This window comes from Clarias gariepinus, chromosome 16, assembly GCF_024256425.1.
Source record: "Clarias gariepinus isolate MV-2021 ecotype Netherlands chromosome 16, CGAR_prim_01v2, whole genome shotgun sequence".
Lineage (NCBI taxonomy): Eukaryota > Metazoa > Chordata > Actinopteri > Siluriformes > Clariidae > Clarias > Clarias gariepinus.
In genome coordinates, this window is record NC_071115.1 from 18,865,933 (window position 1) to 18,889,752 (window position 23,820).

The 23,820-nt window shown below is 35.4% G+C and overlaps 1 protein-coding gene across 4 annotated transcripts in view; it reads left to right on the forward strand.

Annotated features, from left to right (window-relative positions):
* The window catches only part of cyth1a (cytohesin 1a), a 57,216-nt gene extending 40,263 nt beyond the window's left edge, over positions 1-16,953 (forward strand). For 3 of the 4 annotated variants that reach the window (XM_053514129.1, XM_053514130.1, XM_053514131.1), the window contains exons 6-13: positions 2,116-2,196; positions 2,415-2,527; positions 5,218-5,366; positions 6,303-6,415; positions 10,598-10,676; positions 11,304-11,372; positions 13,256-13,410; positions 14,984-16,953. In XM_053514129.1, coding sequence (XP_053370104.1) covers positions 2,116-2,196; positions 2,415-2,527; positions 5,218-5,366; positions 6,303-6,415; positions 10,598-10,676; positions 11,304-11,372; positions 13,256-13,410; positions 14,984-15,062 — 838 coding nt within the window. In that variant the 3' untranslated portion in view covers positions 15,063-16,953. The remainder of the gene's footprint in view (positions 1-2,115; positions 2,197-2,414; positions 2,528-5,217; positions 5,367-6,302; positions 6,416-10,597; positions 10,677-11,303; positions 11,373-13,255; positions 13,411-14,983) is intronic. The other variant, XM_053514128.1, reaches the window with a different exon arrangement.
* Positions 16,954-23,820: the final 6,867 nt, after the last annotated feature.

The window sequence follows — 23,820 nt, forward strand, 5'->3', positions numbered from 1 at the left end:
CCTTAGTGACGGGGAGGAATTGCCAACGGCTAAATTAGGGAGAAAATCAGGGAAAAAAGCCCAAAAAATAATAATGATAATGTTTTAATGCTAATATGCAAAAATAATAATGACTAATGCACTAGCACTTCCATATATTATCCCATACAAGATAAAATATTTTAAACCTTTTTTGTTTTAATTTTAATGATCATAGTTCATGGAAATCAAACATCCAATATCTCAAAATATATAAGATTTTTCTAAAGATTTTTGACTTAAAATACAGACATTCTAAAAAATTATGGTCATTCATGAACTCAGTACTTGGGTGGTACTCCTAGCACAAATTACTGCATCAATGTGTCTGAGCATGGTGGTGACCAGCCTGTGGCACTGCTGAAAATAATGATGAAGGAAGGGGAAGAGGATTGTAACCGGGTCGACCCACGAAATGAATCAAACTCCAAATTTTTAAATGTGCTATTAGCAATCATCTAAGGAGCCTGGCTAGTAAGGATAGCTAAACTAACATTAGATTACACATAGATTATTGTAATTTGTGTAAATATTGGCCACCCCTACTCTTCTACAGTGTTACTCCTAAATGTAAAATAGATACCATTTCAGTTCCTCATGATTTGAGAAAGCAGTGTTTCTTTATTTTTTCCCTGCTTGTTTTGGACGAGGGAAGTAGTTGGTTTTAATCACTCTACTGTATTAGTCCTAGCTCCATTTTTGTTTTATTATATGCTTCCTTCTGAACAATTTGCCACAGAATATTGGTTGTAATAATGAATCATAGGCAAATATTTTCCAGTCGTCTCTTGAAGGGCAACGTGCACTGACTCTCTCTCTCACATACACCCCCCCCCAACTTTGCTGCATTTACTGACCACAGTGTATGGGTGTGTCCAAATGAGATCTAGGGGAAGAAGGCACATTGGTATCTCCATTTCACAGCTAATCTTTTAGGAAAGGATGGATGGGTGAGATGGGGGCCTACGTTACTTAATCTGGAAGATTGGCTCTTGTGATACCATCAGAAAGAAAAGAATGCTAGAAGGGTCAGGGAATGCTTTATTGTGGCATCCCACAATTCCTCTGGGGGATATCACTGCCTGCGTATAGTGCAGGTCAAATGTGATGTCATGCTTTTGATAAAAGGGATGGATGCACAGTGTTGGTTGGTTGTATTTTGAATAGATTTTCAGTAGCGTTAAATGAGCACTGTTGCTTGTTCTTCATTATAAACAAATACATAGTCCAGGTCGAGGTCATTTCTGAAGCCATGGCACAAGAATGAGAAGTAAGTAGTGGTGTAATGATGCACAATAGTACATGGGTGTACATGTTATTTTTTTTCATTTATTATGAATTTAATTGTAAATTAAGGCTGGCCATACTTTCCTTAACACACAAGGAATGCACGTGGTGGCACATGTGTTACTTTCTTTAAGAAAAAAAAACCTTACATCATTGTATCTACTGTATGTGTGAGAATAGTAACAGCACTATCTATAGCAAAAGTGCAAACTGATTCTTCCACATAAGGATTATGTAGAGGATATTTAAAAAAAAAAACATTATTTGTTCCCTATTATAGCTCTGCTTTAACCATTCATAGGGCAATCATTGAAATACTTGGAAATTTTAAATTTTAAGGATTGTTGAAATACTGTGCATTTTTCGTTGTAATTTTTGTTCTAAAAATGCATATGTAAAAAAAACTAAAAATAAAATATAAAAAAATAAAATGTGCAAAATACTTATTTTATACAAATGTTCTTTTTCTCGAGGTAGTGATTTGTGGCACTTAAAAGTTACCAAATGTGGTTCTTTGGCTGATTAAGAGTTAATTGGTAAAAGTGTGTTTGTTGACATGGTTGATGATTGTTTTCATGGATGGTCATCCTCAACTGCAACACCATGCTGTATTACTGTATGTATGTATGTATGTGTGTGTGTATGTATGTATGTATGTATGTATGTATTATGACTGTATAAAACAAATAGTGATCTTAAAGTTTCCAAAATTCAAGCTCATATATACATCTTTTGATGTATATTTATATACAGTATATTGTTAATTTTATGATCAGTTATTATATTTTCTTCTTTTATTTTTGTCTACAGAGATGACTTTAATATCCAGGTTCTGCATGCATTTGTGGAGTTGCACGAGTTCACAGATCTCAACCTTGTTCAAGCTCTCAGGTAAAGCTGTGCTCTTTTGATAAAAAGCTCAGACATCCAGTACATTAAATATTCAAGTCCTGAGTGTTATTCATATAAGAGTACATTATGCTTGTTCAGGCCCAGCTCATGTTGTAAATTAATTTTACTAGCAACTCTCCTCATCATATCTTGTCAGCATGACTATTTTAGAAACACATTGAAGTGACTGACTGTTAGGAATTATGTAATGTGTGCAGGCAATTTCTTTGGAGCTTCAGACTGCCAGGTGAGGCACAAAAGATTGATAGGATGATGGAGGCTTTTGCCCAACGCTACTGCCAATGCAATCCGGGAGTCTTCCAATCCACTGGTAGGTCAATGTGTGTTTGTGTGTTTGTGTGTGTGTGTTTGTGTGTTTGTGTGTGTGTTTGTGTGTGTGTTTGTGTGTGTGTTTGTGTGTGTGTTTGTGTTTGTGTGTGTGTTTGTGTTTGTGTGTGTTTGTGTGTGTTTGTGTTTGTGTGTGTTTGTGTTTGTGTGTGTTTGTGTGTGTTTGTGTTTGTGTGTGTTTGTGTGTGTTTGTGTGTGTTTGTGTGTGTTTGTGTGTGTGTGTGTGTGTGTGTGTGTGTGTGTGTGTGTGTGTGTGTGTGTGTGTGTTCAGATTTATGTCTGGGTGTGCCTGCTATGTCTGGGCGTTATGTCACTTACCGAACAGATAATCATGATTATACCTTTAGGAATGTAGTTTTGCAGAGGTGTACATTTAAAAAAAAAAAAAAAAAAAAAAAGTGTTTACTGAACAACAAGCCACACCTACTAAGGGTAACCAGTCATGTATAGTCTGCTTGCATAAAAATTAATATAGACTTTTTTTTGTCAAAAAAAAAAAAAAAAGCAAAAACTTCTTCCTGTAATGTTTTTGTTCAGTCTCACAGGATTTCAGTCCTGGTGCACACTTCTGCTGAAGAGCTTTTCCTGTGTAATTCTGATTCTTGTGTGTGGTTAGGTGGTGTTATATTTGTGTGTGTTTGTGTGCGCGTGTGTGTGCGTGTGTGTGAATGGCTAATTGTCTTACTGTGGAACAGATTGAACTACATTATTCATGTGCTCATGTTCTGCTAAGATGCGCAGGCAAGATAAAGTGCTGACACACAGAACCAGACACACACACATCAGTCAACCTGTATCTCATATAATAGTACCTAACTTATGGTTAACACATTCCCACATTCCAGATATGGAACCTAAACTGATATGATCTCAAGATCATAGTAGGAAACACAAAGGAGATAACCAGGAAGTTTATCCTTTTATTATAACTGGGGTTTGGGAGGAATAATTTTTTTTATCATTAAAAATAAAATGCTTTTTAAATTTAGTTGCAGATAATAATTTTTTTTAAATGCATTGCGTTGTGTAATTTATTTATACGCAGATCATAGCAGTTCTTCAGGACCTTAATGGTGGTTCCTACATCTGAGTACATTTACGTTGTTACTGTACTTAAGTTAAATGTTTTTAGAGGATACTTTTTACTTCCGTTACGTTTACTAATATTTAACTATAAACCTTCAGTTTCACAATTTCAGCTCGTAATGAGTCAAGAATTGCCATGGTTCTTTTAAGATCTGCTTTGTTCCAGCAGCAAACTACTATGACCACCAGTAAGGTGATGGAGCGATGATTCTCAAACCAATACAGAGCTATCTTACTGGTCTAAGTGGCTACATACTGAATTAACCTGTAGTCCACTATTGAGGTTGATAGAACTCTTTATTTTTATCAACTGTGTATTTATTGCTTAAATAAAATTTTTTAAGTTGAACAACCAAGAATTTAAATTCGGCAATTTTGTACTCCTAACTGTTCTCACTACTTACACTAGACTTCTCTCTAAGAGTTAATTACTTCTCCTTAACATGTACAAACATGTACATTAGGGCAAAGCTAATATAGGTCAAAATATACAGTACAGAATATACAGTACAACCTGTACTTGGTTGGTTACAACAAAGTTTTAAAAAAAAGCTATCCATGTGAGTATGGTATGAAGTAAAGCTTCTACGTTTTAAAAAACCCTGTTAAAAAGCAGTTAACGGTAATTAATAAAAGAAAGTCAACGACTCTTTGCTTAAAATACAGTCTCAGGTGCAGTTGTGCAGTTTTATTAGGAAACTAGCTCCTTTGTGTTTACTGAACATCCTGCAGAATGAGACACAGTCCGTCTGAGGACTTTGTTGCACCTGTTTTTTTTATGCATGCAAAACCCAGATGCTTTTTTTTTTTTCGTTCCGTTCGAAAAAGTAGTCTTTTACATAAAATTAAACTTTCTTTTCTGGCCTACAAATATTTTCCTGTAAGATTAATTTTGTTTTGCTGAAATACTAATGTAATACTAATGGAAATCAGTTCTTTTTTTCTTTTTGGTACAGACTGAATAATCAAGTCATAAAATTGGACATGTATAATTAAGTTATACACAGAGTGCATAAGACTTTTGCACAGTACTATACATAGGATGAGAGAGATTTTGATCAGAAATCTTTTTTTTTCTTGATGAAATCTAAATAATTAATAAATAATGACTGCTTAAAACTTTAATGATATTTTCCCTAAGTATGGTATTAAATACTGTCAAGTCCATACATTCAAGTTTATTTGATTTTTTTTTTTTTATAAACTAACCAAAGGATTTATTTATGATTTGGACTATTAGCATTTTTGTCAAATCATTGAAGCTAACACTGAATTCAGATTAGCTGTAAATTTAACCCGGTTAAAAAAAATGTCAATGGCAACAGCAAGACACAAGCATGTTCATGGTTCATGACTTGAGCTTAATATTGCTTTTAGAATGTTTTTAAGTGAATTTTTTAGAGAATTGAAATTTTAACACTATGTAATTCATTAAGTTTCCCAATAACCTGTGCAAACATGACACTTTGTTCCAAAACAGAATTAAGTAGATTTTCATATTATTATTATTATTTTACTTACTGTCATTGAACGATCCATTATGACATGACTTCAATGAAGGGTGGCATTTTATATTTCTGTTTGCAGACACGTGCTACATCCTTTCCTTTGCCATCATCATGCTGAACACCAGCCTTCATAACCCCAACGTGAAAGACAAGCCCACTGTGGAGCGCTTTATCTCCATGAACAGAGGCATCAATGATGGCGGAGACCTACCCGAGGAGCTGCTACGAGTCAGTCAGACTTTTTTTTTTCTTTAAGTTTCATTAAAAAAGCTGCTTTCACCAGCCAATAATTATTATAGTAGAGATATCAGCAGGGAGCTGTGTAGTGAAATAAATATAATATTTAAACAATACCCTTTTAAATGCTTATTGTGAGTGTTCATTATAACATACTGCGCATAAAGCACAACATATGAAATAGCATTTTCTTGCCAAGTAATTGAACTATTCAGATTTTGATCAGGATCATCCATTTTTGTTAAAATGCCCGCTAGATAGATGCATACTTGATACATATGGTTATCAAAGATAAGTGATCTGCTTTTTATAAAAAAAAAACTGTTAAAAAATGGTATTTAACAGTAGAGCAAGTTTTAATTAATTTATGTTCACATCATGACATCACCATTTTTACTCCTGTCTGGCATTTACCAATGTGCATGGGCATGTTGCACTTCGCAATTTAAGGTTACAGATCAAGCAGTGATGTCACTCCCTTCTTAAAATAATTCTCATAATAATTTGTAAGACGTCTGTGTGCAGTAGGGATTTTCTGGTAAGGACCAGAGCTTTGAAATGGGTCTCAAGAACACAGAACACTCTGAAACGCTGCATCAATGTATTTTCCTGTGATTCCATAATCGATGACTTAAAATCTTAAAGATTGTTTTGGGAATGAGTCTCGATATATTTTTTAGGATATTTTGAGTAATCCCTATGTAAATTCACTGTCTATTTAAGCTATTTAAGCACTGTTCCTGTTCAATTTTATTTGAATATGGTTTTTATCCTATACACATGATTACCCGTTCAAAGAAACCTTGCAAAACACTTTTTCCCCAATGTAATGTTGAAATCTTATTGGTTTTTCTAAAATCACCTACAAATTTCTTTCCCTCCAATCTTCCTCTTTGTTTGCTTCCTTCTTATCCTGGTCCTCCTTAGAACCTGTACGAGAGCATCAAGAATGAGCCATTCAAAATCCCAGAGGATGATGGCAATGACCTCACACACACATTCTTTAATCCTGACCGGGAAGGCTGGCTGCTCAAACTGGGTGAGTGAAATGCAGTGAGCTATATTGATAATATTTAGCTACCAATTCTAATATTCATAGTATCCATTAAAATACATGGGATGAATAAATCCTGCCTAAGAAAGTAATGTGTTACATTTCCTTTCTAAAAGTTTGCATTCTGGAGAAGTGTGTTTCATTACCGGGTCGCCACGCGCCCCTACATTCATAATTGATGTAACCTTGAGTTCATCTATAGAAAGTCATTAATTATTCATTTACAGTATGTGCATTACCGTCCAAAGAGTTTTTGACGTAAAATTTAGCAGGTACTCAGAGGCTTGTATCTGAGTGGAAGAATTGATTTGCACCCCTGATGGAGAGATCTGATGGACTGTGAGATTGGAACCACTTCAGTGAGATTGCGATCCCTAAGCACAACAATTGTATGCATTTGTCTATTGTATTTATAGATACAAACATGTGTTCTCTTTCTTTCTCTTAAGACACACACACGCACACATAAACACAGTTCCTCTGGTGACCCCTATTGAATTCCGGTGCTGTGTTCTGCTATAAATCAGCAACTTTTCCACTGACATACAGCAAAACACATCTCACTGGTCCTCTCTGTCCTGTTCCTCTGGTTATCCCCTGTCCAGTCTCAATGATTTAAGCTGGGTTGCTTCCAAATCCCTCACAACAACAACCGCATCAGTTGAATCACTGGACACCCAGTTCAGTGTTGTGCTGTTGTTTTGTCAGGGTCGAAGTTGCTCCCAGACCAGAGGAACAGACTTGTTTAATCTCCCGGGTTGTTGATCAGAATGCTGCCGCTGTGATGAGGAGTGCAGAAATAATAATAATAATAATAATAATGATAATATATCCCAATTTGGCCAGCTGTCCTTCTTTAATTTAACATAGTACCTAAAGTGTGGCATTTGTTGTAATTTAAGAGCACCCACTTGTGGTCAGAATGGCTCATGCACCCAGGACAGATCTCAATTTAAATTTGCTTTTTTTTTTTTTTTTTTTTTAAATATACCCTGTTTTATTTCTTATGCTTTTTTTACCCTCATGCTTGCTGTTTTAAAAAACTTTTTTGAAAAAAAAAAAAAGCACTTCCTTTGATCAGCAGTGTTCAGTGGATATAATTTCTTACCATTTAATTTGATTTAATTTGATTTTTTGTTTTCTTTTCTTCCTCGTGTGTTCGTTTGTTCCCATGATTTTGGCTGTTGTCTTTTCCCTCAGGAGGTATGTACACCTGTTCCCACCCACTCTCCCCTTAAAAAAAGCTAGTCCATCTCCTCGCTCTTGGGTGCTTCTGGTGATCCGCCATGCTTTCTTTTTCCTTCCTCTGTCTGGTGTGAGGACTCCTCCTTTTTTAGTTGAGCCTTATCATCATTGTGGTCTGATTTTGTTTGCTGTCTGTGATTTTCCATTAAGCTGGTGGATTGTCAGTTTGCCTCTCTCTCTCTCTCCTACATACACACAGTCGGTCGATTGCAGGGTGCTTGCGGTTTGGGTTCCATGTGACTACCTTAGTAAAGAGTTCTCACTGTTTCCTGTGGTGTTCAATTGTCTTGTCTTGTTTATTTACACTTTGAGAGCTGCAGTATTTTCTGTTAATCATCAGTCTAGATTAGCAACAGCAAACACCTGTTAAGACTTAACACTACCCAGAATACAGCATTAAGAATGACTTTATCATTAGAACTTATTTTATATTTATCTTATCAGAATAGTTTGTGGTGTTCATGCTTTATCTGGACTGCTGTGGGAATACTGCACCTGAATCAAAGTGCTTGGGCTGCTGTTCTCCATGTTGTCAATGAAGCAGAGAAGAGTGTCTGCCTGTCTGCGTGTGTTTGTGCGTGACCTGCCTCGTTGCAGTTGATGAGAGTGTGCGTGTGGGTAATTGTGTGTGTGAGGGTTAGTTTTATAGCATTACTTACACTTCTGAACATTATTATAGTGGGCACTTGACATAGACATGCAAAAGGTATAGATATATCAGTAAATAACTGCAAAAAAAGATCTGAGTAGAAGAAAACAAATGTTAACTAATTTATCGATTACATATTATAATATAAATTTGAGGGCTCTGCCAAAAGTATTGCAAAAGTAGGCATAACTTTTTTTGACATGTGTCATTCACATTGCACATGTTGTTAGAGTAACATAGTTTCCATCACAAGCGATGATTTGCCCCGTCATTGAACCCAACTCTTGGATCCTCTTTACTGCAGTTAATGGTCTCCCACTGAGTGGTTTGTCTTCAATCTGATTCCCCCTCTTTAATCTCCGTCATCCATCTGTGCACATCGCTCTTGTCAATGGTGTCACCTCTGTTAACATTCTGTAGCCTTCTGGATATGGTGGACTTTCATTAAAAACTCAGTTATGGAAGAACAGAAAGAAGATTCAATATAGAGAAAGACTTACTCTACCAATCTGTGCAGTTTAAATGACCCATAGCAGTTAATAAAAAAATGTCATGCCGATTTTTGGTACAGCCCTCAATTAACCTTATTTCCTAACATTTTTCCAGATTTCAGGCTTGTTATTGTCTCATTCTATTATCAGACTACATCAAGTTTTTTTTTAAACTTGTCCTTGAATAAATGAACAACTGGAGGAAGCCATAAGTGAAGTGCAGTTAGTGTAAATGACTACAAAGCTGATTGTTTTCTACATTTTTGAGTGTTTTATTCCCCATATACCACAACTGAGGCACAGAGGCCTATCTGATAAGAGGAGGATGAATAGTCCATAATTATGGTCTATGCCCTTCTCCCCTTTGCAGACAGCATCTTTTGAAAATGTCTTCCATCGTGGCTAGCAGTTATATACAGCCGTTTCCTAAACCAGAGTAAAACATGCGCTACTGCCATGAGAGAAATATAAGGCATGGTAAGGGGGCTAGTTCATATTTTGGCAGCCTATTTTACTCTACTACAGTATGTTTCATGTAGGTACGTTGTTTTTCCACATTCTTATACATTATTCCCCTTATTGGGTAGCTTTCCCAGCCCAAACAGACCAGCTCGCTCTCCTTAACCCTTAATCAGATCATCCTGCCAAGTGACTGCGCTCATTAGTGCTTAGTGATCAATAACCCTAATCAACCACCCAATCAAACAGTCAGCTCGCTCTGCGACCTGCGCTCCCTGATGCTTTAATGTCTCTGTGTGTTTGTTTATAGATGGATTCGAAATTTCTGTTTATAACTGGAAAACTTTGTTCTTTAGAAAATAAGAAATATAGTACAAAAAAATGTAGATTACATTGGTGCCTGTATATCTGTGTATATATACATATATACGGTAAAGGAGGATTTCCCTCCTTTCTTTGGAACTCTATTTCTAATCCCCAATAGACATCCTTCTGTGTCTTACATTCTGCTAGAAAGAAATTCACAGATGCTGTTATGTTAATAAGCATTATTTTGCGCAGTGATTATGTTGATGATTGTGGCCATTATTGCATTAAAGCAAATGCTGTATCCCAGTACTGATGGTTAGTTGCCTAGGATGCTTATTTATTCATTTATATATATATATATATATATATATATATATATATATATTTTTTTTTTTTTTTTTTTTCATTTTAAGTCAGATTGACAGTTGTAGTTAAGTCACATAAGCAGTGTAGAAGATTGTGTTTTTAAGCTTGTATTTAACAGGATTTTCAAATCCTAAATAGTATGATGTAAATGTGTCTACTACTGTATATGGTGGAATAGGCATGTTATATATTGTGAGTTATTGTGAATGACCTGTTGCTTTAATTATCCTAATTTGCAGCCAGATTTACATGTTTTTTTTTTTTGCTTCATTGGTAGTCTGGCTTCAACAGAAGTCTTAAATCTGTTAATACAGCTGAATTAGTGATTAGAATCAAGTATTTTCTGAATACAGAAATGACTCAGCTGTGCTGATTTTACCCTTCACTTTGTCAGAAGTTCAGTAGCTTAGAGTTAACCAGAATTAAATGCTAGAATCTGCAGAGATTGTTGGGCCATAATACAAGGTCAGGAAGAAATCCAGTAAATTAAGGATAAAGGGAAATGGAGATATTTATAGAAATGCTCTCATTGTCTGCCTGCTCATCTGTCTGTCTTGCTTGCCGGCTGCTCCACTCTTCAGCTGCTGCTCTGAGGTGCCCCTGTTATTCAGTGCCATGATTAAACTAACCTCCACCTCCCCCGTTTCACAGGGGGACGTGTCAAAACCTGGAAGAGACGGTGGTTTATTCTTACAGACAACTGCCTATACTACTTTGAGTACACTACAGTAAGTGCACTTACCTCAGGGAATACACATTTTCATATCCCTTTATCTGTGCCACTGAGCTATGGTTTATTGATTTTTCTCAAAAACACCAAAAAAAAAAAACAAAGCTTTATGACGGCAAATAAAATTATGATATTAATATATTTCACATTCTAGTACATCTTGAGGACCTTGTTTTTTTTTTTTTTTTTTAAACAATTTTTATTATTGTTTTTATTTCCCTTGCCACTTTTCCAACTGGCTTGCTGATTTAATATCTACATCAGGATTTCCGGATGTCTGTTAAAATTACCATGTAAATTATTATGCTGCTCTTTTAAACCTTAAGGTCTGACACTGAGATGATTTGCGTTATAAACAATTAAAAAACACAGACTCAATAAAAAAAAAAAAATAGAGCCATGACTTGATATAATTGACAGTATCTGGAAATTCAGTTATTAGCATTCATCCCAAATTTGAACAGCTTTTTCCAATCTCAGCTTCAAACTACTCAAGCAGTGTTTTTATTTTTTTTATTTTTCTTATGATTAAAAATGCTACATCTGATGCATTGTATTCTAATTTTGATATCATACAAACCATGATTTCTTACACATGGGTTGACAATGAGTCCTCTTTTCACAGGACAAAGAACCCAGAGGCATCATTCCTTTGGAAAACCTGAGTATCCGAGAAGTTGAAGACAAGAAGCCGGTGAGATTTATTCTCTTTAACATGGCTGTCCCTGAATTTATGTCCCTGAATTTAAATAGGCTCAGATAATGTTACAATTTGTAGTTTCTGTTTAATTGGTCCTCAGAGACATATAAACAGACGTCAATGATGAAGTCCATCTTAGCTGTATTTTAGATTAGTCCTTTCATTACCTGACCCTATGTTTATAAGAATGCACCTAAATCATAAATGTTACAGTACGTTACGGGCCAGGGGTAGCTCAGTGGTTGAGGCATTGGACTACGGTTCGGAAGATCCCAGGTTCAAACCCCACAACCACCAAGTTGCCACTGTTGGGCCCTTGAGCAAGTCCCTTAACCCTCAACTGCTCAGATGTGTAATAAGATAAAAATGTAAGTCGCTCTGGATAAGAGCGTCTGCCAAATGCCTAAATGTAAATGTAAATGTACAGTATGTTAATGATGCTAAATAAATTATTTTGCAATTGTGGGATGCACACTAAAAAAAAAAAAAAAAAAGGAAAGTTATGAGCAGGTTCCAGATTAGAAACCACAAGTTTTGACAGCGGTACTGCGCATGCTTCAAATCGCCGATGAGTCTTAAATCGAACGGTGGACAGAATTTAATTTAAAGTTTGCACTACTTGAATATTTTTCCTGAAGTTTAACCAGCACCATAAGTGTATTTAAAATGTTGCGTAAAAGCAATATTATTAACAGCTATGTGGCGGATTTAATGACCTTTCTTGAAAATAATAATATTTACCTATTAATATTAAACACTCACGCATCATATCCATATGTCTATATTGCTCTAGTGTTTTGCACTATTGAAGCATTAGAGCATTATAATTAATTAATGTGCATATTTAAACACAATTGTTACATATTTTATGTTGGATTTTTTTCTTTGCCTCTGTGAACCAAAAGTAAGGTCACCTGGGCCTCCTTACTATTTTACTACTAATATAATATACAAATAAAATTTTATTGAAGTGAAATCTCATCCTCTCTTTGCGAGTGTTCTCCACTAGAGGGAGCACTCACACAGCTTCCAATGCCATCACATAGAAAGTAGGCAGACAGACTAGCTCTCAGGTCATATGAAACAGGGACTTTAAAGTTTTGAAAGTTTTTAAAACTAATTGATTCTTTTAGCGGTCTTTAGATCTTGCTTAAGATGATTCTGAAAATTTTTGGACATTAGTTCTAAGGCTTTAATGGGTGGTAAAATTGTTCTGCAGTCCTGTACTTGCTAGACACAGACATAAAATTACACTAGACAGAAAGTTTAATTTTAAAAAGAAATATTCAGTATTATGTTAGGGTCCGTGTTAACACCTTTGTAAAAAGTTACAATTTTACTTCAGTCTTATCTGTTTTGTTGAAAAATATGACGCATCAACACAAACTTATGGAGTCCTGTCCTGTTAATAATATAACTATCAACAAATGTTTATAATAAATTAGGAAAAAGGATGCACAATTAGCATTTTCACTAGTGGTCTCGGATTTTTGGAAGCTACCAATATAAAATACGTAAGAATTTGTATTCATAGCATTGTTCAGTCTCTTAAATAAAAGTAATTGATGTTTTTTAATATGCTATATCCACACATTTTTTGTGGATAATATCTAAAACAAAAAAGTCCCTAAAATTTCTATGGTTTCTTATAATTCAATCTCTCACCCAATCACATGCTATCTGTGCTTTAGTAAGAAGTGCTGATCCTCAGTGCTATCACTTTCAATTTCTCTTAATTTTCTTCCAGTAATTTTTTATTTATTTTTATTGTTTACAAAGACGGAACACAAAAGAAATACAGATGCATAAGTACAAGTCAGGCCTCCAGGCTCCCTCTTATGACTCTTTATCTGAAAATTCATATTTGTGCTCCTCAGAACTGCTTTGAGCTCTTTATACCGGACAATAAAGATCAGGTGATTAAAGCGTGTAAGACAGAGGCAGATGGGCGCGTCGTCGAGGGCAATCACACATTCTACCGCATCTCCGCTCCCACCAGTGAGGAGAAGGAAGAGTGGATCAACAGCATCAAGTAAGTATACACATCATTATAGATACGTATGCTAAAGGAGTTCAGGTTCATCACACTAGTCTGGATTTGAGAAAATTTTGGTTAATGTTTTAGAAGGAAACAAGCTACTTAATAATTTTACTTGGTTTTTGGACACATATTTAGTTGTATTGTTGGAATTGTGAATTTAACTAAGGTAGTTTAGTTAAAAAAGCTGTTGCATAAAAGCAGCTACACGCGGGTTATATAAATAGAGTTGCATCATGAATGATTAGATAGTGTGCAGAGTGTATTGCACCTTGAAAACAGGAAAGCAGTAAGTAAAGCAGTTTTTTTTGACTCTCTTATTTTAGGCAAGATTTTGGCTTTGACTTTCAGTCCAGTCCTAGTACCTGAACAGTTTCATAGAAGTGTTTTTTTTTTGTTAAGCCACACAGTTGACCTATCAATCATTCAAGCATTAAACTTTAGCTTCTAATGTACTGTAAGTGAGAAACAGGTGCAGATGATGATTGGTCAGGTGGGTGATTATAATACAGGTGATGCTGAGTACTTAATGGTTGGAACAGACGAAGAGGGAAATAGGTTGCTGTTGAGGTTTTTACACAAACAACACATTTAAAAATGTTATCTTTAGTCACTTCATACCTATGGGAGTAAAACGTTGGTTCCAATTTAGGCTAATTGAATTTAATTTAATATGAAGAAATGAGGGATGGCTTAAGACTTCTTGCACAGTACTGTGTGTTTCTAGGCTTTTAGAAAACGGTTCATACAACATTTTTTATGGAATTAAAATGTTTTAAAATGAATGTGCTGAACAATAGCGTTTAATTAAAAAAAGAAATTTAAAATGCTTAAAAGAAGGTGTTTAGTGTGCAGTTGGCTATTATGAAAAACAATAACAGACCTAACACTCACATAACACCTATCAAGTTTAACATCTTAAGTATGATATAGTTAAAAAAAATAGTAATCAAAAGATTTTAGAAATACAGTTTTTGCGTTCAATATGAACCATGCATTAATGGATAGATAAATCATCAAATGTAAAAAAAAAAAAAAATAATTGCACTTTCTGACAGTTTTAGTCAGCTGAGTGGTTCTTGGGAAGTATTTTGGTGTTTCATCTGCTGTTCAAAATAATCCCACATAATTTCTATGGAATTAAGGTCTGGTCAGTCAAAGCATCCCAGTGATCCATTGTTTTATTGTTGTTGTTGTTATTATTATTATTATTATTATTATTATATTACACATGGTTTTCTGCCCTGAAAATCTCGCTGTGTCAGGAAAAAATGTAAAGTTGACTGTAATTACACATTTGTAGTTTTTAAAAGGTCTCTGCAGGTTTTCTGTGTGTTGGCTGTTGTGATTTAAATAATAAACAAAGTTAAGCTGCATTGTGGTATATTGGAAAATAAGTTAATGTTACTGGTAAACAATTAATTAAATAGAATTAAATAATACTTATCTAGGTATGTGTAAATACAACATAAAAAAATAGCCTTATACTATTTTGCCTGTACAAAACATTGTTTCTACTTAAAAGGGATGGATCCCTGTGTGACATTTCGTGCTTTCTTCCCATCAGGGCGGCGATCAGCAGAGACCCATTCTACGAGATGCTGGCTGCCAGGAAGAAGAAAGTCTCCTCTATAAAGAGGCAATAAATTTGCTCAGGGTGACTCAGGGCTGTGTGAGTGCTCACCCTAGTGGAGAGAACTGACACTTGCAGTGGGAGAATGAGACTGGTCTCCTTCCCCCTGCTTAATCTCTTGTAATAATAATGTAGTGTCATTATCAGGAGGGACTGGGGGTTGAGGACACTGGAGTAGGACTGGAGTAGGACACTGGAGACTAAAATATAAAGTCAGGACTAAACTCTTTGGTCCCCAGCAGGAACTGTGCCTCTGCTCCTCTTTCTGTTTAAATGTCCCTCCCCTCTCCTCTTCACCTCAGTGTGTGTGTGTGTGTGTGTGTGTGTGTGTGTGTGTGTGTGTGTGTGTGTGTGTGTGTGTGAGAGTGTGAGTGTGAGTGTGTGTGTGTGTTCAGGGCATTCTGCTTTGGCCTTTTTCTTTAAAAAATCCCCAAAGAATCAAACTCAGTCTTAATGCTAAACCAAAATGCACACTTCCTCTACCCTCTTTCTATCTAGTTCCTAACTCTATCTCCCTCGCTATCTCTCTACCTATTTTTATCTCTCTTGCTCTTTTAAACATGTCTTAACAACACACACACACACACACACACACACACACACACACACTTTCTCATTTAATCAGCAGGTCTGACAGAATGTTGGTTCCCAAAAAAGACCTCTTCTCGATTTCAAAACAGGAAAGACCTCCCTGTGTTCTTTTTTCCTTTATGTACAGGAAATAAGTGTATTTTTACATTTCTATCATCTCTATATTCTGTTTCTTCTCTTATCAATTTGAGAAACGGCATTGTAAAGCACAGAGGTGCTTATATGAGAAATGGAAAAGAGGGTGTTTAGTGTACACCGTGCAGGATGTGGGGCAGATTTACTTATAAACCATCTCACCAAATGTACGTAGACAGATGACTGTCACACACATGTAGGTCTTCCCTAAACAATTGCTATCAGGTTGTAAGCACACGGTTGTCTAGAGTGTCTTTGTATGATGTAATATTTAGATTTATTTAGGCTAAACCTGTTCCAGCATGACAATGCTCCTGGACATAGTGGCTATCATAAGAGGCATGCCTTGTTGCTGAACATTAGTGCCCTCGCTCTTGTATGTGTTTGGGCACAGATCCCCACAGCCATGGTCCAACCTCCCAGAAGAGCAGCAAAGAGGAGATCAACTCTAAATAAGTGCCCATGGACATGGAATGTTAGGGTGTCCACATACTTTTGGCCATATGATGTATGTCAAACTTAAATCGCAGGTGTAGGCTTCATGTGTGTGTGCGGGCTATTCAAGCTCCCTGTATACTAAAAGGCGGAACTGTTCTAGCACTCGTACTACTTCAGGCTGCTTTGTGAATGGTGATCATGTCTTTTGTACTGAAACATTTCAAAAAACAAACAAAAAAAGTGTGTGTTGTTTTAGACTCTAAAACTGCTTAATAATTAAATTTGCAAATGATCGTCACTAAGTGAATTTGACTTCAACAGAGACAGGACTTGCTGCACCTTTATTGAGCCCTTGTATGTAAAGTAATGTGTGCTCCAAAAAACTGTCCACAGAATGGCCCGTTTTTTAGCGCATGCTTTAACTTCACCCTTTACCTTTGGTTTTACTTCTATATTATTTTACCAAGCTAGCATTTTCCATTCTCTGAACAAAGTCATACATCTGAGCAGTATTGGTTTATTTATCAAGGATGTATATACTTCATTGTATAGTAAGTATCTTTCTGCATTTTATATAAATGTGTGTGTAGCAAATATATTATTAGCCGAGTGCCATTTCTTTTTTCTTTTTTTGTTCCTTATAAAATTGTACATTTAAGCCTCACAAGTGTGAGCTCACACATTTTTAGTAAAAAAATCAATAAATAATAAATAAAAAAATATATAATCTAAACATCAAATGCTGTTTCCTGCAGTCATATGAACTTGTCTAAATGTGTGCTTGGTGCATTACAAAGGACTAGCATCACATGCAGGGTTTATTTCATGTAATAAGGTTTATAAAGGTGGATGAATTCATGGGGGGTAAAGTTTTAAACAATATACAATGCCAAAAGGCGATCACTAGGTGGCAGTGACATTCATTTATTCCTTTTTATAGCACAGAGTGGCACCAAATAAAAAACTGATAAAGCCCTTTATACAGTTTTACAATAAAAACTAGCCATTTCAGCATTGTTTCCCAAGGACAATCATTTGACTTTTTTCCAAACTCTAATCCTTGTTAACCGACAGATACATCCTTTTAACGCCAGCTTGATAAACAATGACCTTTATTATTAACTCACCGTGATAATCATGATTACACCGACCTTGGGTAACTGCAAGTTGAAGTGATGCACGAAGAAAACAAAGGATGAATCTGTACAGCAGCATGCAGCCCGATTCTTGTGAATGGCAGTTGATTACAAATGCATCCGCTGCAGTCTACTTTGTTTCTCTTCCAGAGAAAACAGACTGGTAGGTCATAAATTCAGTGGATGAATGGATCGATTATGAACAGCACTTCCTGTGTAAAATGAAATATATAATTTAACAGGAAATTGTAAAACGTCTCGGTTATCAAAACGAAAAATGAATTCCTTCTATTTTTCATCTGGTGAGGAAGAAGCAGTGAAGAAATGATCCATTTTTACCCAGTTTTACGTTTAGCTGAGATGCTGCTATGTTAAGACAAAACTAAAATCCCTGTTAGATGCTAGTTATTATTATTATTATTATTTTTTACTTGGCTTGGGATGGGTAGAGCAGGTTCATGGCTTTGTTTATGCATGACAATAAATGGTTTGCGAGAAACCAAGGCGTAGGTTTCAATTGACTGGGTGCACAGGGCGAATGCCTGGAAGTACGCCTTTGTGCTGCTTTTGTAATGTGACTCTGCATGAGGGCCAGCTGTTTCCACTGTTCTCTGCATTTTAGTGAAAGAAAACAAACTGCCAAGGGTGTGTCCAGGACACCAGAAACAATTTGTACCCATAGACTAACCATTCAAAAGTCTGGATAAATGTACTCATTCAAGGGCTTTATATATATATATATATATATATATATATATATATAATAACTTGAATGAGTGAGAGACATAAGTGAGTACATCACACATATCACAATATTATATGGCTAAGATTTTGCTAAGAAACTAAAACTAGTAGGTTTAAATATTCTTCTTTCACTATAAGTAGTGAAAATGCAGCCACTGGTTCCATGTGAACAGTTCTGAATGTGCACTCAGTGACTTTTTGCAATGTGAAATTCTGACTTGCAGCAGAGTATGATGAGATCATTTGGTTACAGTGTCAATACCATTACATCATTAAGCCTAAAGCCTTAATACAGTACAAGTTGTATCTTAAACCCCAGGGTTAAATGAAGCCCTACAGCTTTCAGTGAACTCTCGCAGCACTGAACGCCAAAGCTAAAATATCTTCACAATCTATGTATATTTAAAAACTAGGCCTGGCCAAAAAAAGTCAACCCCAATGAAAAAGGTCAAGTGGTGTTCTGGATCTATTTAATCTTGGCACTAAACAGAAAAAGAAAAATATGTCAAATGTCATATAAAGAAAATGCCCTTACAAACCTATAGTTTGCCACCCTGCATATTCAGACTAGTTCTGAATATTTTAACTTAAAATTTCAAATTAATTAGTCTGAATTGCTCATTCAAGATGTAAATGATAATGTGTTTGTAAGTGTATGCGTGTGTGTGTGGTGCCATGTATTCCTGCCCTAAATTTGTGGGATCCTATAAAATACTAACCATTTTCGTGGGTAGATGTTCTTTCAATGGGAATTTTTGTTTAATTCCACATAATTCATAATTTGCATGAGATATTTGCTCCCATTCCTGAAGACAAAAAAAATTTGAATAATGAAGAGTCAGTTGCACATGGAGTCATCGAGGTCATGGAGGCACGAAATGCTTTAGTGAATAATTCCTTAACACACGCACACACATAAAAACACTTATTTTCCTTGAATGTATCTTAACATACTGTACCAGTAAAGTTTTTGCCAGTAAAGGTCCTGGCCTCTGGGATTTCAGGCACGTACACCATTCTTTAAAATACAATGAGTGAGTGTGAGAATAAGAATAAGTTTTTATAAGAATGTACAGTACATTTAGTTATTTTAATCCAAATGAAATCCCTAAATACTTAAAAAATATCTCAATAATAATAATAATATTAATAAGGTTTTTTAAAAACATTATACTAGTATTAATATAATTAATGTTTTATAATTTTATAATTAAAATTAATATATGAACCTTCCCTAAAACATGAGCCTTGTCTTTGTGTGCTACAACATACAAAGCTTTACATTTACAACAAACCTACCTTCTGAAGATGTTTTCGGATAAAAATTTTAAATGCAAAACACACTAGACTGTTTGGCGTTTACAATGCAGTATGTCTTTGGTGTTTTGATCTTTCCAAACAAAATCACAAATGGGATTCAAACAAATGTTTTTTGTTTTCCAATGAATGGTTGCAACCTTTCACAATAAGGTCAAAATATTGTTAATATACTGTGTATTTTTTCTTGATTATCAATTTTTTATCTATTTATCGATTATCTATTTTCTTGATTATCTATTTTTTGCATACTGGAAGATTATTTAGGCACAACTGTCCTACATATTGACAACTCATATTACATAGAATTAATCTGGATAGGTTTTAAATGAAGGCAGCACGGTCACTTAGTGGTTGCACTGTCGCCTTGCACTTCCAGGTTCCGGGTTCGATTCCCACCTAAGGGTCTGTTTGCCTTTTCTACAGTACCTGTGCTTGGTGGGTTTCCTCTGGGCACTCTGGTTTTCTCCAACAGTCCAAGAACTTGCAGGTTAGACTAATTGCTGTTCCTAAATTGCACATACAGTAGTGTGAATGATTATGTGTGTGTGCCCTGTGATGAATTGGGACTCTGTCCAAGCCTGTACCCCACCTCATCCCTAAGTCTCCTGGGATAGGCTTCAGGCCCCCCGCGACCCTGGATGCAGGATTAAGTGGTACAGTCGATGAGTGAGATTGAGTGAGAGGTTTTAAATATTTATGCACAAAAGAGTTAGAGCACAGGCTTAAAAGTTTTGCTAAAAATATTTATATTCTGTAGCAATGTAGCTCATACAGTAGCTTGGGTGCAATTCCCATCATAATTCTGCCCCTGGGAACATATTGACATGTTTTGCTTATTTTGGAATGGAAAAACACTGTGCTCTGGCCTCAACTCCACTGAACACATTTGGGATGAAGTGGAATGTCAGCTGCACCCCAGGCCTCCTCACCCAAAAATCAGCGCCTGACCTTACTGAAATCATGTGGCTGAATGATCACAAATCCCCACAGCCCTGCTTCCAAAACGAGTGGTCTTCCCAGAAAAGTGAAGGTTATGGTAACAGAAAAAAAAGGGGAAGTAAATCTGGAACAGAAAGTTCATCAAGTACTGTACATATGAACGAAACTATATATTATTTTAAGTTTTAAAAAAAAATACATTATTACAATTATTACAAATGTGGTGATGTGTGTATAATGTCTACAGCTTTTCTCCTGTACTGTACCCTGTTTTGACCTTACTCTCAGTCACACTAGTTGGTAATGGAGCCCTGCCATCTGTGCTTGGCGCTGTATACAAAGAGGCACTGTGTCTTCCACTGGAGTGTTAAATGGATGCATAAAATTATATACCACTTATTTTTTCAGCAGAGTTACCTATATGCTACCTGACAGATGTACACCATTGTTTTGTTGATGTGCTCACCTTTCTAGTCGTTGTGTTATTGTCGGGTGTAATGCGTACTACCTCATTTAGTTACACAGTTTTTTTTTATTGTGATCAGAAATGCTAATAACAGTGCTAATAAGTGCCAGAAAACATTGTGCAAGTTAATTCACAGCATTATTTAGCTGGCTAAATAGTTTAACTAGGTAATTAATCTGTCATTAATCTGTCACAGAGTTCTATTATTAGCAACCATGCAGTAACCATCATAACCAGTTACTGTACAGAGTCTGGTGTCTGCAGAAGATTAATGAGCTAAACTTCTTTGCAAATGGAAAACAGTGTGTACAGTATATCAGATGTTTATTTTGCTCATGTTAGATTTTTTGTTGTTGTAGTCATTAGGCATGGAGAGCTGTTGTAATTTTGAGCTATCGCCAAGAAATCAGCAAATAGGCGTTTATTTGCTGATTTCTTGGCGATAGCTCGAAATGACAACACGTCTTAAACACTTTACCTTTCATCTCTCAGTGCTAAGTTTTGTCATGTTTAAATTGTTTGCTTTGCCTTATAGAGTAATTGCTGATCGTGTCATTAAGCAGGTTTACATGCCCATAGTACTAGATAATACTGAACTAAATATATGACATTATGGACGTCATAATCAGTAATACTATTCCATAAACATGATTTTTCCAGGAAGGGAAATAAAACAAACAAAGGCGCATAAACTATAATAACCCATGTGCAGTTTATTATAATAAAAAGACTTGACCAATAGTTCAGCCTGGGCCCTCTCTTCCTTTTAAAAACTATTTAATTAGGTACAGGAAAAGATGATGACGAAATGCTAAATCACAAGCAGTAATATTGTGGCCTTTTGCAGGATTATAGGTTTTGTTGTTGTTGTTGTTGTTGCTTTTTCTTTGTTTTATTAATATTATCTTGGTAAAGGTCAACAACCAGTTTAAAGTTGTTGCGAACACTGCATATTTAGACTAGTCCTGATTTAAACTTCAAATATCAAATTAATTATTCTGAATTGCTGATTCGGGATGTAAATGATAATGTGTGTGTGTGTGTGTGTGTGTGTGTGTGTGTGTGCGCGCGCCAGTGCCATTTCCTTCTGCCCTAAATCTCTGGGATCATATATATATATATATATATATATATATATATATATATATATAAACTACAGATTTTTGTGGATAGATGTTGTTTTAATGGGGAAAAAATAAATTAGAAAATTACATTTCCACATAACTTATTATTTGCATTAGATATTTGCTTCCAAATTTGAATAATAAAGAGTCAGTTGGACATGCAGTCATGGAGGCATGAAATGCTTTAGTGAAAAATTCCTTTAGGTACAAGAAAAGCTGATGAGGAAATGCTAAATCACGAACAGTAATATTGTGGCCTTTTGTCGAATTATACGATTATAGGTTTTGTTGTTGCTGCTGCTTTTATTTTATTTTATCAATACTATCTAATTGGGAAAAAAAGTCAAAAATCAATTTAAAGTTGTTTTAGAAAAGAAATTCAATGAAAAAAAAACCAAAGCTGTTGGTCAATTAGTCTTCCTGGAGCAGAATAAATGTAAAAAATCTTTGTTTAAAGAAAAGTTTAGAGCACAAGCTTGAAATTATTTAAAGTTTTCAGAAATCAACACAGCAACAAAAATAAAAATACAGGTTCAAAAAAAGACTAAAAAAGTTTTAACTCAAAGGTCAGGAAAGAAGCTTAAAAATCAACACCATCATAAACACTGTACCAATTGTTAGGCATGGTGGTGGTAGCATCATGGTCTAGGGCTCTTTTGCCAGTGCATTTTACAACATGGACGATAAAAAAGAAGGTTTACCTCAAAAATCTTCAGCATAATGGTAACTCATCTTCATGATTGAAACTTGTGTTTCAACAGAATAATGATCCCAAACACACACCAAAGCTGGTAAAGAATGATGATGGAGAATGAACAAATATCAAACCAATGTTCCTCCAGAAGCTTGTTGATGCCTATTAAAAGCATCTACTAAAGTTGAAACTTGATAAGAGACATTTAAAGCTGTCCAAAGCTGTTTCCATATTTCCAATCCTTTATGTATCATTTTGACCCTGTATTGATAAAAAAATAAATAATAATAATTAATAAATAAATGAATAAATAAAAACCTAATACACCAAATTATTGGGAGTTTCTTCTTTTAAAGTTGTATGTCTACAAGCATTCTACCCCAGGAAAAAGTAAAGATCGAAAATATTCCCATGATGTTTCATTATAAATGAAAACATTATAAATGTTTTCATTTATAATGAGAAAATCTGGCTGCAGCTATATTCACACTTACTTTTGTATTAATAGATGATTTAAGACTATTTACGTCTGTTTTTGAGGAGCTATAAAGGTGGCACATAGAGGTAGCAGAGCAATGAGCAGAAGAACTTAAAAACCATTTCAGCAGCTTTATACTGCATTGTTTGCATGGGTTTAATAAAGTGCAGGAGCATTGTCATAAAATGGGACTGAACAAGCACCAGCGTGGGCTGCAGGGACAGAAATTCTTATTGTGCTGTAAAAGAGAATCTGCCTGACTGAGTCTTGTTCGCAATATGAGAAGAAATATATGTTTGATGTTTCAGAAATATCCCGAAGGCATTGCAAAAGTTGCTTTAAATAACACACACCCAAAGTACTACACAACAGTATTGAAACACAGTACAGAATGTTCTTATAAAGGCCCACGTGGGGCTGCTGTGGGCTGTTTCGAGAAAAAAAGAATATTGGGACACATTGTTCTGTTCCATCGAGTTATCAGACAGTGAGTTGGATGATTTCCAGAATTTTCATTGGGTAAAGAGTTAATTCGGGGAAGAAAGGGAACTTGCAAAAGGGAAACAGGTTCAGTGTTCTTTAGACCACTGGGTCATTGAAAATAAAGGCATGCTGAGAGGAAGTGGTGTACTGTACCAGGTTGAGAAAAAAAAAAAAAAAAAACCTTTTTAGGTAGAACACTACTCTACTGTTTTCTGAGGGATGG